This window comes from Phyllobates terribilis, unplaced genomic scaffold (genome assembly GCF_046119375.1).
Source record: "Phyllobates terribilis strain yellow unplaced genomic scaffold, ASM4611937v1 Scaffold_3__8_contigs__length_932513732, whole genome shotgun sequence".
Taxonomy (NCBI): domain Eukaryota; kingdom Metazoa; phylum Chordata; class Amphibia; order Anura; family Dendrobatidae; genus Phyllobates; species Phyllobates terribilis.
In genome coordinates, this window is record NW_027362763.1 from 289,238,013 (window position 1) to 289,253,682 (window position 15,670).

At 42.4% G+C, this 15,670-nt stretch overlaps 1 protein-coding gene across 11 annotated transcripts in view; it reads right to left on the minus strand.

The window, feature by feature from the left end:
* The window catches only part of PHC3 (polyhomeotic homolog 3), a 109,602-nt gene that overhangs the window by 14,707 nt on the left and 79,225 nt on the right, over positions 1-15,670 (minus strand). For 9 of the 11 annotated variants that reach the window (XM_073674867.1, XM_073674874.1, XM_073674872.1 and 6 more), the window contains 3 exons: positions 5,840-5,957; positions 4,599-4,746; positions 4,299-4,512 (listed from right to left, as the gene is read on the minus strand). In XM_073674867.1, the coding sequence (XP_073530968.1) occupies positions 4,299-4,512; positions 4,599-4,746; positions 5,840-5,957 (480 nt within the window). The remainder of the gene's footprint in view (positions 1-4,298; positions 4,513-4,598; positions 4,747-5,839; positions 5,958-15,670) is intronic. The other 2 variants (XM_073674875.1, XM_073674871.1) reach the window with 1 other exon arrangement.

Sequence of the window (15,670 nt, forward strand, 5' to 3'; positions counted from 1 at the left end):
GGGTCGTTGTCTTGTTGGAAGATGAAATTACGACCCATCTTAAGATCCTTGATGGAGGAGCGGAGGTTCTTGGCCAAAATCTCCAGGTAGGCCGTGCTATCCATCTTCTCATGGATGCGGACCAGATGGCCAGGCCCCTTGGCTGAGAAACAGCCCCACAGCATGATGCTGCCACCACCATGCTTGACTGTAGGGATGGTATTCTTGGGGTCGTATGCAGTGCCATCCAGTCTCCAAACGTCACGTGTGTGGTTGGCACCAAAGATCTCGATCTTGGTCTCATCAGACCATAGAACCTTGAACCAGTCTGTCTCAGAGTCCTCCAAGTGATCATGAGCAAACTGTAGACGAGCCTTGACATGACGCTTGGAAAGTAAAGGTACCATACAGGCTCGTCTGGAACGGAGACCATTGCGGTGGAGTACGTTACTTATGGTATTGACTGAAACCAATGTCCCCACTGCCATGAGATCTTCCCGGAGCTCCTTCCTTGTTGTCCTTGGGTTAGCCTTGACTCTTCGGACAAGCCTGGCCTCGGCACGGGAGGACACTTTCAAAGGCTGTCCAGGCCGTGGAAGGCTAACAGTAGTTCCATAAGCCTTCCACTTACGGATGATGCTCCCAACAGTGGAGACAGGTAGGCCCAACTCCTTGGAAAGGGTTTTGTACCCCTTGCCAGCCTTGTGACCCTCCACGATCTTGTCTCTGATGGCCTTGGAATGCTCCTTTGTCTTTCCCATGTTGACCATGTCTGAGTGCTGTTCACAAGTTTGGGGAGGGTCTTAAATAGTCAGAAAAGGCTGGCAAAAGAGATCTTTAATCCACACATGTGAAGCTCATTATTCTTGGTGCCTGAACTACTTCTTAATACTTTAGGGGGACCAAACAGAATTCTTGTGGTTTGAGGGGTTGAATAATAAATGACACTCTGAATTAACTTTTAACATTTAAAAAAAAAAAAATTTGCTGCAGTGCATTTCCCACTTCCAGGCGGATCTAAAGTACAAATGTCACAATGCCAAGTTAATTCCGCATGTGTCAACCAGCTAAATCTGCAGGGGGTTGAATACTACTTGTAGGCACTGTAGCTATCGCTATTGATAGCAGCATCAAATGGGTTAAGCGCCCAAGATTTGCACTTGCACCGATCGTGGGCACTTCCGCAAGGTGTCAGCTCTCATATAGCGCTGACACCAGCTTTTGATCGCGTCAACCCTCGGAGTGATCCCGCGCGATCGTCACGCCGTACATCTACGGTGGATGTCGTGAAGGGATTAAAGATGGCTGCTGTTACTGACAATGGGCCATCTTTACTCCTCAGACAAGTGCCGTAAATGGATTGTCAATTCTGACCAGCAAATCGTAGTGTTTTCATCATAAAGTTCAATAAAAGGTGCTGTTACATGGGGGAAGGGGGTCACTGGTGACTGGTGCTGTCTAGGAGAGCATCAATATCCAGTGTTTAGGACAGGGGTGCACAACTTATTTTGGTCCAAGGGGCACATTGTCATACTTAACCAATCCAAGGGCCGCACTAAAAATTAAAGGAGTATTACCGTCTGTTAAATTTATGGCATATTGAAAGTATATACAATAAATGTCTGATAGGTACAAATTGTACTTACAGGACTCCTACCTTTACCAGCACTCTAAGGCTGCGTGCCCACGTTGCGGATTACAAGTGTTTTTGCTGCGGATTTTCCGCAGCGGAAACGCTTGTAAAACGCTTGGTAAGCCGCACCCCATGGTCCCCAATGAGAATCCGCAAGTTCTATGCCCATGCTGCGGATTTTTCCACAGCGTTTATGCTGCGTTCAAAAATCCGCAGCATGTTCATTAATTTTGCGTTTCCGCATGCGGAATTGCCTTATTTAATGCATGAAAAAACTCAAGGCAATTCCGCATGTCGAAAACGCGTGAAAAACGCGCGATAAACGCGCGATAAACGCTTGCGGAATTCCGCATGCGTTTTTCCGGGAGAGGACATGCGGAAATGAAGCAGAAATTTTCTGCTTCATTTCCGCAGGAAAGTGGATGGGATTTATAGAGATCTCATGCCCTCTGTGCTTTTTTTTACGCAGTGTAAACTGACCTGTGGTATGTGTTTCAAATCCACAACATGTCAATTTCTCTTGTGGGTACGATGCAGATTTTCCCCAAAGAACTGCATTAGATGCAGAAAATCTACAGGTAAAAATCATATGTAATCTGCACATGTATCAATAAAGTTTTGTCAAAGTCAAATACTTGGAAGTATCAAAAACAAAGCAGCTTTATTTAAAGCATGACGCATCAAAAAGAAAAAAAATTGCAGCGTTTAAAAACACATGTAAAAAATGCACTCAAAAGCGCAATGAAAAAACGCAAGTAACCTAATGTATCTAATAGGTGCAGAAATGGTCACAGAAGTTGTTTCACGAGCTCACACAAGTCAGAGATTGATTTTCTATCTACACATTAGTCCATGGAATGGACTTTGTGTCAGACTAGTGATCACACACCCAAAATGACTATAATGAAGTGGAAAATGTATAAATGTACTTGAACTTTGATGAAACAAATTACACTGCTGGAATATTACTGCTGAGTATGCATTACATGGGGAAAAAAAATTCTTGGCGTACTACTTTAAGTTACAGTTAGGAATACAAGCATTTTTTTCTGTTTCTTACATTGCTATCATAATTATTCTCGAAGCAGGAAATCATTTAATGTCTAACAACTTCAGAGTGAGGATATTGTAATGTAAATCCATCACCAGAAAATTACCTATTGTAACACAAAAACTTCATTTCAACGTGTATTTTTTAAAACATTTTTGCAATGTTTTTTTTTGTTCCATATCAAAATCTTTATTAAAAAACAAAAGTATTAATCTTGCAATTTTCACAGTGGCCTATAGGCTTTTTTTAGACTTAGAATTCCTCTCCTTTGAGGAAGAGTTACTGCAGTTTCCTTATCATCAGAGGCAAGATTACACTGACAGGTAACAGCTGGTAACAAAGGATCCATCCACCATTTACAATAGGTGAGGTCAGAGCTGACCCTGCTCCTTTTTCCTTGACAATGACCTTTGCACACGCTCATTAGAAGCTTCAATACAAAAGATAGTGTCTGGGTCTGTTCATTGCATCTAATGAACAAAACACTGCCAAAAAATAAATGGATTTAACACAAAAACCTAATTTAAATAGTTCTTTTTCTGCTCATAGCTTCTCTATAAGCTCCACCAAACACAATAAATAGCTGGCCGCTGAAGGATCTTTCAGAAGACAGCCATGTCTCCCAAATGCCCCATAAACAGGAAATTTTGGTTTATCTGAGCCCTTTTGTGTTCTCTATGCCAGATGCCTCTGGCACTGGCTTATTGGTTGGAGAACAAAGGATTGACTGTTGGTGATTTGAAGTACCGAATGCTTCTCTCACAATCTCTTCCCTCATCATATGTCAGGAGACCCTATACGCACTAGACTGTCAACAGGTTTAACGCACAATATAATGTGTATGGGGGCCTTTAGTATTGCAGTGTGTGGAGAGGAATGAACTATATTACTCACACTTGTCGTAGAAAAAAATTTAAATTCATAAAGATATGGAGAGGGGACATATCAACCTCACATTGAACATATGAAATTAATTATAACTGGGGAAGTGAGAAACTAATTATAACTGGGGAAGTGAGAGAGAGTTGACAGTTCAACCTCTATTGAAGTAGGACCTCCTGAAGTGACCAGGAGATCTGCTTTGAGAACCAGACACCAAGGCTAGGATTAGTAAATTCAGAGGCGGAGAAGTACACTCCTGAGGCAAGAGCTTCTTCTGCTCATAGGACTGGCCTCAGATTTTCTGGAGCCAGTTTCAGTGATGACTATTGGCGCTTGCATTGATTCGATATTTAGGGGAGATATATTTTCGACGTCGTAGCAGAGGGATGAATGTAACGCATTCACTCACATCACTGCAAGGCCAGCCGAATGCCTCCAACTTTATATCGGCCAGATGGATGATGCTATCTATACCGTTTCATCTTTATAGAAAGGTAAAATCATGATAGGAAACACCACGACAATATCTCCTGCATGGTACCTCCAGGGGCGAAGATATCCTGAAAGTTAGGTATCTCATAATCTTGGGGATCTGCACGATCTTTCCAGTGTCCTCCCTTGATAACACTCCTTAAAATAATGCCTAAACATGTTCTTTTTGGGATTTGTGATGGAAAAGATAACATACATTGTATGACATTATATCCATATTAGTTATTGTGCACGGAACCTAATAAAAACATCTGCAAATACCTGGTAAAGAATATATGAACGCCCACACATCTTCAACTGTCCATTGGTATGGCTCGGTCTGTGTATCAGGTGGTGACTCAGGTGGTGAGGATGCTTTCATTAATTGAAGACGACGCAATTCCTGCTCCCTCTCACTTTGTCGCCGCAGACGAGTGGTCATAGGTACTGGGATGGGATTCTCTAAAGCTTCAGTGCATGAATATGAAGTGGGGCGCTGCAAGACACACATAGGATCTAGCACTAAACTCACTCAAATAGATCAATTGAGGAATCGATGCTGATAAACTATATATTACAAACCTGTCTTAAATAGTGGTCTCGTATTGACACTCCAGAGCTGTGTGGACGCCTCCCACGTCGGCCTGGATTTCCTTCTGGCTTTCTACTCCATCTGTTGCCTTTTTCAGCTTTGTAAAGCCCATGACGCTTTATACCGCTTATGTTATACCTTAAATAATTTGTATTGTTAAGACATATGACAAATCATTGAAAACATACAGATAATCCAATAATTACAAAAATAGTTTTCCTCTAATTTGATTGCAGCAGGCAATAAAAAAGCGGCCGTTGATTGACTGCAAGGCTCACATGGCATAACATTGCAGGAGGTGAGTATAAGCTATTTTTATTTTATACAGTGGACTATTTCATTTATAAAAGAGGTTGTCAAGCTAGTGAACAACACCTCTAAAGCACCACTCTAGCGGCATTTTTTTATTTTATTTTATGGCTGGAGTGGTGTTCCTAATCTAAGTTCTCTTTCCACAGTATTATGCTTACCAAACGCTTTCTTCATCTGTTCTTGGCGCCACTCCCATTGTCATCTGCAATTAGTGACCTGCCGGATCGCTCCAGTGTTTGCTGGGCGAGTCAGAAGTCATTACTTAGTGTAAGTCTATGAGAGCCATAACGAGGACCCCATAGACTTACAATGAGAGCTTGATCACACCAAAATTCAGTAGGGATGTAACTAAAAATTTAAATCCAATAGCCAAGGACCCCAACATCCAATTTTAACCAATCCAAAAGAAAAATTTAACTTTTTTTAATGAGATATATATATTACCAGTTTTCTTGGGGGAGTTTTGCACCCACTTAGACAACGCTGCTGTTTTTCTGGACAGTGTCAGAGATCCAACAATCTAGAAAATCCTGTGACTAATTTTCCATCTAGAGGCACTCAGCATACAGTAAGAGCCCCTATCATGAGAATACAGCTCTTTTTAAAGAGTATCAATTCAGGCCTTAGGGTCTAAAAGTCTAGTTTTTTTTCCTCTTAACATTACAGCAGTTGTAACTTTCCAATTTCTCTAGAGAAGCACCAGTACAAGGTGTCTGGTCCAGGTTAGAAAAGGTTACTCGGAAAGGGAAAATGTTTGTGCTAATTTCACAATTTTCCTCCAAGCTGCACTAGTTTAGCTTTATATAGTTTCTAAGAATATAGTTAATATAAAAACCCAATACTTTTCACATTTTTTTTTCCAGGACATTCTATCAATGAACTAAATAAAACTAATTTCATACAAAGCTATTCACATTACCTTTTAGCACAAGAATGGGAACAAAATCTTCTTGATCTCAGGAACTTGCTTGGATAGTCTGCTTTTCCACAAAACTCACACTCCAACATTTCACATTCCAGTTCATCGACACCTTCTGCTAGAAAAAGAAGCAAACACAATGTTATACAATGTACCTTACTTACAAAGCATATACAGTATACACTGCTCAAAAAAATAAAGGGAACACTCAAATAACACAACCTAGATCTGAATGTATGAAATATTCTCATTGAATACTTTGTTCTGTACAAAGTTGAATGTGCTGACAACAAAATCACACAAAAATCATCAATGGAAATCAAATTTATTAACCAATGGAGGCCTGGATTTGGAGTCACCCCCAAAATTAAAGTGGAAAAACACACTACAGGCTGATCCAACTTTGATGTAATATACTTAAAACAAGTCAAAATGAGGCTCAGTATTGTGTGTGGCCTCAACGTGACAGTATGACCTCCCTACAACGCCTGGGCATGCTCCTGATGAGGTTGCGGATGGTCTCCTGTTAGATCTCCTCCCAGACCTGGACTAAAGCATCCGCCAACTCCTGGACAGTCTATGGTGCAACGTGACGTTGGTGGATGGAGCGAGACATGATGTCCCACATGTGCTCAATCGGATTCAGGTCTGAGGAACGGGCGGGCCAGTCCATAGCATCAATGCCTTCATCTTGCAAAAACTGCTGACACACTCCAGCCACATGAGGTCTGGCATTGTCCTGCATCAGGAGGAACCCAGGGCCAACCGCACCAGCATATGTTCTCACAAGGGGTCTGAGGATCTCATCTCAGTACCTAATGGCATTCAGGCTACCTCTGGCGAGCACATGGAGGGCTGTGCGGCCCTCCAAAGAAATGCCACCCCACACCATTACTGACCCATTGCCAAACCGGTCATGCTGAAGAATGTTGCAGGCAGCAGATTGCTCTCCACAGCGTCTCCAGACTCTGTCACGTCTGTCACATGTGCTCAGTGTGAACCTGCTTTCATCTGTGAAGAGCACAGGGCGCTAGTGATGACTTTGCCAATCCTGGTGTTCTGTGACAAATGCCAAGCGTCCTGCACGGTGTTGGGCTGTGAGCACAACCCCCATCTGTGGACGTCAGGCCCTCATACCACCCTCATGGAGTCGGTTTTTAACCATTTGTCCAGCACATGCACATTTGTGGCCTGCTGGAGGTCATTTTTCAGGCCTCTGGCAGTGCTCCTCCTGTTTCTCCTTGCACAAAGGCGGAGGTAGTGGTCCTGCTGCTGGGTTGTTGCCCTCCTACGGCCCCCTCCACGTCTCCTGGTGTACTGGCCTGTCTCCTGGTAGCGCCTCCAGCCTCTGGACACTACGGTGGCAGACACAGCAAACCTTCTTGCCACAGCTCACATTGATGTGCCATCCTGGATGAGCTGTACTACCTGAGCAACTTATGTGGGTTGTAGAGTCCGTCTCATGCTACGAGTGTGAAAGCACAACCAACATTCAAAAGTGACCAAAACATCAGCCTGAAAGCATTGGTACTGAGATGGGGTCTGTGGTCCCCACCTGCAGAAGCACTCCTTTATTGAGGGTGTCTTGATAATTGCCAATAATTTCCATCTATTGTCTATTCCATTTGCACAACAGCATGTGAAATTGATTGTCAATCAGTGTTGCTTCCTAAGTGGACAGTTTGATTTCACAGAAGTTTGATTTACTTGGAGTTATATTCTGTTGTTTAAGTGTTCCCTTTATTTTTTTGAGCAGTGTATTTGTCACTCAAGTAGGATGCAAATCCACCAGGCTGGGAAAATGTAATGCAACCAAATCCACGAACATTCAGCAAGACATGACACTGGAAAACGAAAGTTCAGCTGAAGTGAAAACTGAATTTGTGATCTTAACATACAAACTCTTATAATAAGATCAGGAATTCAAAAAACACCTATGACCGCAAATGACCAATGTTCTTTTTAAGCTGTGTGGCAGGCGGAGAATAGAGAGGTCTTAACCACCATAGATATAGTCAAAAGTCTTTTCACTGTACCAATTCAAAAGGGATAGAGACATAACCACCGTCACTGCACCAGATCACCAGAGGTACAGACATAAGCCCCTTTACTGCACAAGATCACCAGGTTTACAGACATAAGCCCTTTCACATCGCCAGTTCACATGCCGCGGGTGAAATACGTATTGAACACGCCACCAATTTTCTAAGTAAATATATTTGTAAAGGTGCTATTGACATGAAATTCTGACCAGATATTGGTAACAACCCATCCAATCCACACAGGCAAAGAAATCAAACTATAGCTGTCCATAAATTAAGTTATGTGTAATAATAAGAAATGACATAGGGAAAAAGTTTTGAACACATGAAGAAAGAGAGGTGCAAAAAGCCATGAAAAGTTATGACACCAGCTGAAATCTCTCAATAATTAGAAAGCAATCCTGCCACTTAGTGAAGAATAATATCAGCTGGTTCAACTGATGGCCTATAAAAAGGTGTCTCGTTACCAAGGTGCCACAAAAGAAACATCTCATGATGGGTAAAACCAGTAAGCTGCCTCAAGACCTTTGCAATCTTGTTGTTTCAAAACATACTGATGGCATTGGTTACAGAAGAATTCTAAACTACTGAAGGTTCTAGTGAGCACTGTTAGGGCCATAATACAGAAATGGAATGAACATCATTTCACCATAAACCGGCCACGTCCAGGTGCTCCCCACAAGATTTCAGACAGAGGAGTGAAAAGAATCAGAAGATTTATCTAACAGCCAAGGACCACCTGTGGAGAGCTACAGAAAGACCAGCAATCAGCAGGTAGAATTGTTTCAAAGAAAACTATAAGTAATGCTCTCCATGGCCTGTATGCACGCTCACCACACGAGACTCCATTGCTGAGCAAAATGCATGTTCAATCGCATTCAAAAAGTTTGCTCAACAACAGTTAGACAAGCCGGTGAAATACTGGGAGAATATAGTCTGGTCAAATGCGACCAAAATTGAACTCTTTAGATGCCATAATACACACCATGTTTGAAGGCCAAAAGACAGTGCATATCACCCCAAAACACTATACCAACAGTGAAGTTTGGAGGTGGTAACATGATGGCGTGGGGCTGTTTTTCAATATATGGCACTGGCAAACCTCATGTGACTTAAAGGAAACCTGTCTGTAGGATTTAGCCCTTTAAACTAAAGGCATGGCTATAATGGCGTTGTGATGCCGATTAATATGATACCTGATGTGAAGGGATCCCTCAGCGGTTGTTTAATACTAAACTTTTGAAGTTTTCTGAAAATGACGTCTTGTGTGCTCTGGGGCAGGATGTGGGGGCTGGGGCCTCTTCTCGTTTTCCGCCCCCCCCCCCCAGCCTTCTCTGTTTCTTCTGCAGGTCACTGATTATTCAGTGACCTGCCTCCTTTTTAATATTCAGCACCGCGGCTGCCATCATAGTGTGGGCGGCGCATGCACAGTGGGAACCGGCGTCCTGTGTGCAGGACTTCAATAAAATGGCGCCGGAGCCGAAATCTCGATCTGCGCATCTGGCCCACACAATGACGGCAGCGGCGCTGAATTTTAAAAAAAGAGGCAGGTCACTGAATAATCAGAGGAGAACACAGAGGAGGCAGGTGTGTGTGTGTGTGTGGGGGGGGGTTGCGAAGAATGAAAAGAGGACCCTGTCCACACGTCCAACCCTGAAGCACACAAGACGTAATTTTCTGGAAACATCATAAGTTGAGTATTAAACAACCACTGAGGGGATCCCTTCACATCAGGTATCATATTAATCAGTATCACAGCGCCATTTTAGCCATGCCTTTAGTTTATAGGGCTAAATCCTGCTGACAGGTTTCCTTTAAGGATGAATGGACAAATGTACAGAGTCATTCTTGATAAAAATCTGCTGCCATCTACCAGGATGATGAAGATGAAACAAGGGTGGACATTTCAGCAAGACAATCATCCCAAACACACAGCCAAGGATACTCTCAATTGGTTTCAGAGAAAGAAAATAAAGCTGCTAGAATGTCCCAGCCAATCACTGAACCCGAATCCAATAGAAAATTTATGGAAGGAATTAAAGCTCAAAGTTCAAAGAACGAGCCCACAGAACTTCAAGATTTGAAGAGTGCTTGTTTGGAAGTATGGGTTAAAATCACACAAGAGCAATGCATGCGACTAGTTTCTCCATACAGAAGGCGTCTTGAAGCTGTAATCACCAACAAAGGCTTTTGTACTAAGTATTAAATAAATTTCAGTAGGTGTGTTCAAATATATTTACTTATAAAATGAGTGACATGTTCAATACTTATTTCACCCGCTGTACGCCCTTTCAAATCACCAGACCACCATGGATACAGACATAAGCCCCTTCACATCACCAGATCTTCAGGGATACAGACATAAGCCCTTTCACATCACCAGAATACCAGGGATATAGACATAAGGCCTTTCAAATCACCAGTGATACAGACATAAGCCCCTTTACTGAACCAGCCCGCTAGGGATACAGACATAATCCCATTCATATCACCAGACCTCCAAGGATACAGACATAAGCCCACTTACTACATCAAATCACTAGAGACACAGATATAAGCCCCTTTACTGCAGCACAAAACCAGATATACAGACAGAATCCCCTTTACTACAGAAGACCACCAGGGTTACAAATATTTGGTCCTTCACATCACTAGACAACCAGGGATACATACATAAGCACATTCATTGCACCAGACTACCATGCATAGAGACATACAGTGCTGCTCACCATTATTGGCACCACTTCAGTTTTTCCATAGACTGTACAATAGCTTCAGAAATAAATGGAAGTGTACCAAAGTTACACTGGGGAAAAAAAGTATTTAGTCAGCCAACAATTGTGCAAGTTCCCCCATTAAAAAGACGAGAGAGGCCTGTAATTGACATCATAGGTAGACCTCAACTATGAGAGACAAAATGAGAAAACAAATCCTGAAAATCACATTGTCTGATTTGGAAAGAAATTTTTTTCAATTTTTGGTGGAAAATAAGTATTTGGTCAATCACAAACAAGCAAGATTTCTGGATCTCACAGACCTATAACTTCTTCTTTAAGAGGCTCCTCTGTCCTCCACTCATTACCTGTAGTACTGGCACCTGTTTGAACTTATCAGTATAAAAGACACCTGTCCGCAACCTCAAACAGTCACACTCCAAACTCCACTATGGTGAAGACCAAAGAGCTGTCAAAGGATGCCAGAAACAAAATTGTAGCCCAGCACCAGGCTGGGAAGACTTAATCTGCAATAGGCAAGCAGCTTGGTGTGAAGAAATCAACGGTGGGAGCAATAATTAGAAAATGGAAGACATACAAAACCACAGATAATCTCCCTCGACCTGGGGCTCCACACAAGATCTCACCCCGTGGGGTCAAGACGATCTCAAGAACGGTGACTAAAAATCCCAGAACCACATGGTCAGATGAAACCAAAGTAGAACTGTTTGGTAGAAACACAACTCGGCATGTTTGGAGGAGAAAGAATGCTGAGTTGCATCCAAAGAACACCATACCTACTGTGAAGCTTGGCGGTGGCAACATCATGCTTTGGGGCTGTTTCTCTGTCAAGGGACCAGGACGACTGATCTGTGTACATGAAAGAATGAATGGGGCCATGTATCGTGAGATTTTGAGTGCAAACCTCCTTCCATCAGCAAGGGCATTGAAGATGAAACATGGCTGGGTCTTTCAGCTGACAATGATCCCAAGCACACCACCAGGGCAACGAAGGAGTGGCTTCGTAAGAAGCATTTCAAGGTCCTGCAGTGGCCTAGCCAGTCTCCAGATCTAAACCCTATAGAAAACCTTTGGAGGGAGTTAAAAGTCTGTGTTGCCCAGCGACAGCCCCAAAACATCACTGCTCTAGAGGAGATCTGCATGGAGGAATGGGCCAACATACCAGCAACAGTGTGTGCCACCCTTGTGAAGAATTACAGAAAATGTTTGACCTCTGTCATTGCCAACAAAGGATATATAACAAAGTATTGAGATGAACTTTTGTAGATAACCAAATACTTATTTTCCACCAATATTTGAAAAAAAATGATTTCCAAATCAGACAATGTGATTTTCAGGATTTGTTTTCTCATTTTGTCTCTCATAGTTGAGGTCTAGCTATGATGTCAATTGCAGGCCTCTCTCATCTTTTTAAGTGGGAGAACTTGCACAATTGTTGGCTGACTAAATACTTTTTTTTCCCTACTATATATCCTCAGGATTTTTTAATAAGTGGCCCAAAGTAATACAACAATAAAACATTGAAATTGCAGCATGGAAGATGAAAACAAAGAAAAAACAGAATAAACAGCATGTGCAGAAGTAAAGGCACCCCTAATTAATACTTGGTTGCACACCCTTTGGCATTGCTGACAGCCTCCAAACGTTTCTTGTAGCCATCTGTAAGCTTCTTGAACTTCTCAGCTGGAATTTTCTCCCACTCTTACTTTGCAGTTTGTTCAAACTCTTGAATGTTTGCAGGTTTCTTTTTCCCAATGGCAGATTTCAGCTCACCCCAAAGATTTTCAATGAGATTGAGGTCAGGACTCATTGCTGGCCATTTTAAAACAGTAATTTTTTTCTTTTTCAACCATTCCTGCGTACTTTGGATGTGTGATTTGGGTCATTGTCTTGCTGGAGGACCCATGATCTTTGACTTTTCTTACACTGGGTAGGACATTTCGCTCTAAAATCTCTTGATAATTCTCTGATTTCATGATTTCTGTGATACGGTCAAGGCCTCCAGTACAAGACGCAGCAAAGCAACCCCACAGCATTATAGATCCTCCACCATGCTTAACTGTTGGTAAGGTGTTCTTTTCCTTATAAGCTTCATTGCATCGTCTGTAAACAAACTGTTGCTTTGCATTGCCAAAATTTGTTTCATCTGTCCACAGAACATTTTCCAAGAAGGATTGTGGTTTGTCAATGTACTCTTTGGCAAATATTAGTCATTCGTTTTTATGTCCTTTCTTCAGCAATGGTTTCTTCCTTGGCCTTCGCCTGCTTGGTTTAGTGTGCGGCGTATGGTACTTGTTGAAACCATGACCCCAGACTGTTCCAGGTTGGCCTTCAGGTCTTTGGATGTTTGACGTGGTGTTTTTTCCACCATTCGTGCCAACCTTTGAAGATATCTCTTGTTAATCCCCCCCGTCCCCCACGTCCTGGGAGGTTCTTGACGGTTTCATGCTTGGCAAACTTCTTAATAACATTGCGCACTGTTGAAACTGGGATACCAAGGTCTTTAGAGATGGCCTTATACCCTTTGGAAGTCTTGTGTTTGCTAATAATAGCAGTTCTGATGTCCACAGACAGCTCATTTGTCTTCACCATTGTGACAAAGGAACAGGGCCTACCATGTGGCTTTTTAAAACACTGAAGTCATCATTCATTGGCTAATTCATGTCACATGGGCACCGACAATTAATCACAGGTGAATCTCTTTCGTGATTTGCCACAGGAGAGTCAAAATGTGTTTCCGTACTAAATTAATGTAAAGGGTGCCAATACCAGTGACACAGCAAGCTTTAGGTTTTTCTATTTTTCCCTCTCATTATTTTTTGTTTTAAATTATTGTATATAATTAGCTCTTTTGTATTTAACACGAGTGCTCTATACAAAAAAACTGTTTCACTTGATTCATTTTTTCAGGAGATATTCCACATTATGCCCTTTTACTACACCAACCCACCAGGGTTACAGACATAAGCCATTTCACATCACCATACCATCAGGGATACATACATAAGCTCTTTCACATCACCAGACTACCAGGGATATAAACATAAGACCCTTCATTGCACCAGCCACCTAGAGATACAGACTTAGTCCACAGCCCTACTATCAGTATTTGGTCAGTATTTTTTCTCAGGAGTGGAAGCCAAAACCAGATGAGGATCAATCAGAGAAAAGGTAGAAGGGGCTTATACTCATATGTGAGGAAAACGGAAAAGTGCAATCCGATAAAAAAATCGGATTGCACTTGGACCAATGACATTCTGAGGCACATTTCATCTGCGATTTTTTTTCTCAGCTGAAATAAGACTGAGAAAAAAATGACAGCATGCTGCGTATCTCGGATGAGACTCGCCAATGCAAGTCAATGGGTGCGTGAAAAAAAAAAATCGCACGGCACTCAAACCAAGCGAGTGCTGTCAAATTTTCATGCACCCGTCTCCTTGAAACCTGAAAATTCATCAGCCGCATACTGTAAAATCAAAGCGGTACCCAACAATATAGAATAGAGAGAATAGCTATACATACATAGAATAGTTAGATAGTAAGATGTCAGTGACATACAGTACAGACCAAAAGTTTGGACACACCTTCTCATTTAAAGATTTTTCTGTATTTCATGACTTTGAAAATTGCACATTCACACTGAAGGCATCAAAACTATGAATTAACACATGTGGAATTATATACTTAACAAAAAAGTGTGAAACAACTGAAAATATGTCTTATATTCTAGGTTCTTCAAAGTAGCCACCTTTTGCTTTGATGACTGCTTTGCACACTCTTGGCATTCTCTTGATGAGCTTCAAGAGGTAGTCACCGGAAATGGTTTTCACTTCACAGGTGTGCCCTGTCAGGTTTAATAAGTGGGATTTCTTGCCTTATAAATGGGGCTGGGACCATCAGTTGTGTTGTGCAGAAGTCAGGTGGATACACAGCTGATAGTCCTACTGAATAGACTGTTAGAATTTGTATTATGGCAAGAAAAAGCAGCCAAGTAAAGAAAAACGAGTGGCTATGATTACTTTAAGAAATGAAGGTCAGTCAGTGCGAAAAATTGGGCAAACTTTGAAAGTGTCCCCGAGTGCAGTTGCAAAAACCATCAAGCGCTACAAATAAACTGGCTCACATGAGGACCGCCCCAGGAAAGGAAGACCAAGAGTCACCTTTGCTTCTGAGGATAAGTTTATCCGAGTCACCAGCCTCAGAAATCGCAGGTTAACAGCAGCTCAGATTTGAGACCAGGTTAATGCCACACAGAGTTCTAGCAGCAGACACATCTCTACAACAACTGTTAAGAGGAGACTTTGTGCAGCAGGCCTTAATGGTAAAAGAGCTGCTCGGAAACCACTGCTAAGGACAGGCAACAAGCAGAAGAGACTTGTTTGGGCTAAAGAACACAAGGAATGGACATAAGACCAGTGGAAATCTGTGCTTTGGTCTGATGAGTCCAAATTTGAGATCTTTGGTTCCAACCACCGTGTCTTTGTGCGACGCAGAAAAGGTGAATGGATGGACTCTACATGCCTGGTTCCCACCGTGAAGCATGGAGGAGGTGTGATGGTGTGGGGGTGCTTTGCTGGTGACACTGTTGGGGATTTATTCAAAATTGAAGACATACTGAACCAGCATGGCTACCACAGCATCTTGCAGCGGCATGCTATTCCATCCGGTTTGCGTTTAGTTGGACCATCATTTATTTTTCAACAGGACAATGACCCCAGACACACCTCCAGGCTGTGAAAGGGCTATTTGACCAAGAAGGAGAGTGATGGGGTGCTACGCCAGATGACCTGGCCTCCACAGTCACCAGACCTGAACCCAATCGAGATGGTTTGGGGTGAGCTGGACCGCAGAGTGAAGGCAAAAGGGCCAACAAGTGCTAAGCATCTCTGGGAACTCCTTCAAGATTGTTGGAAGATCATTTCCGGTGACGACCTCTTGAAGCTCATCAAGAGAATGCCAAGAGTGTGCAAAGCAGTCATCAAAGAAAAAGGTGGCTACTTTGAAGAACCTAGAATATAAGACATATTTTCAGTTGTTTCACACTTTTTTGTTAA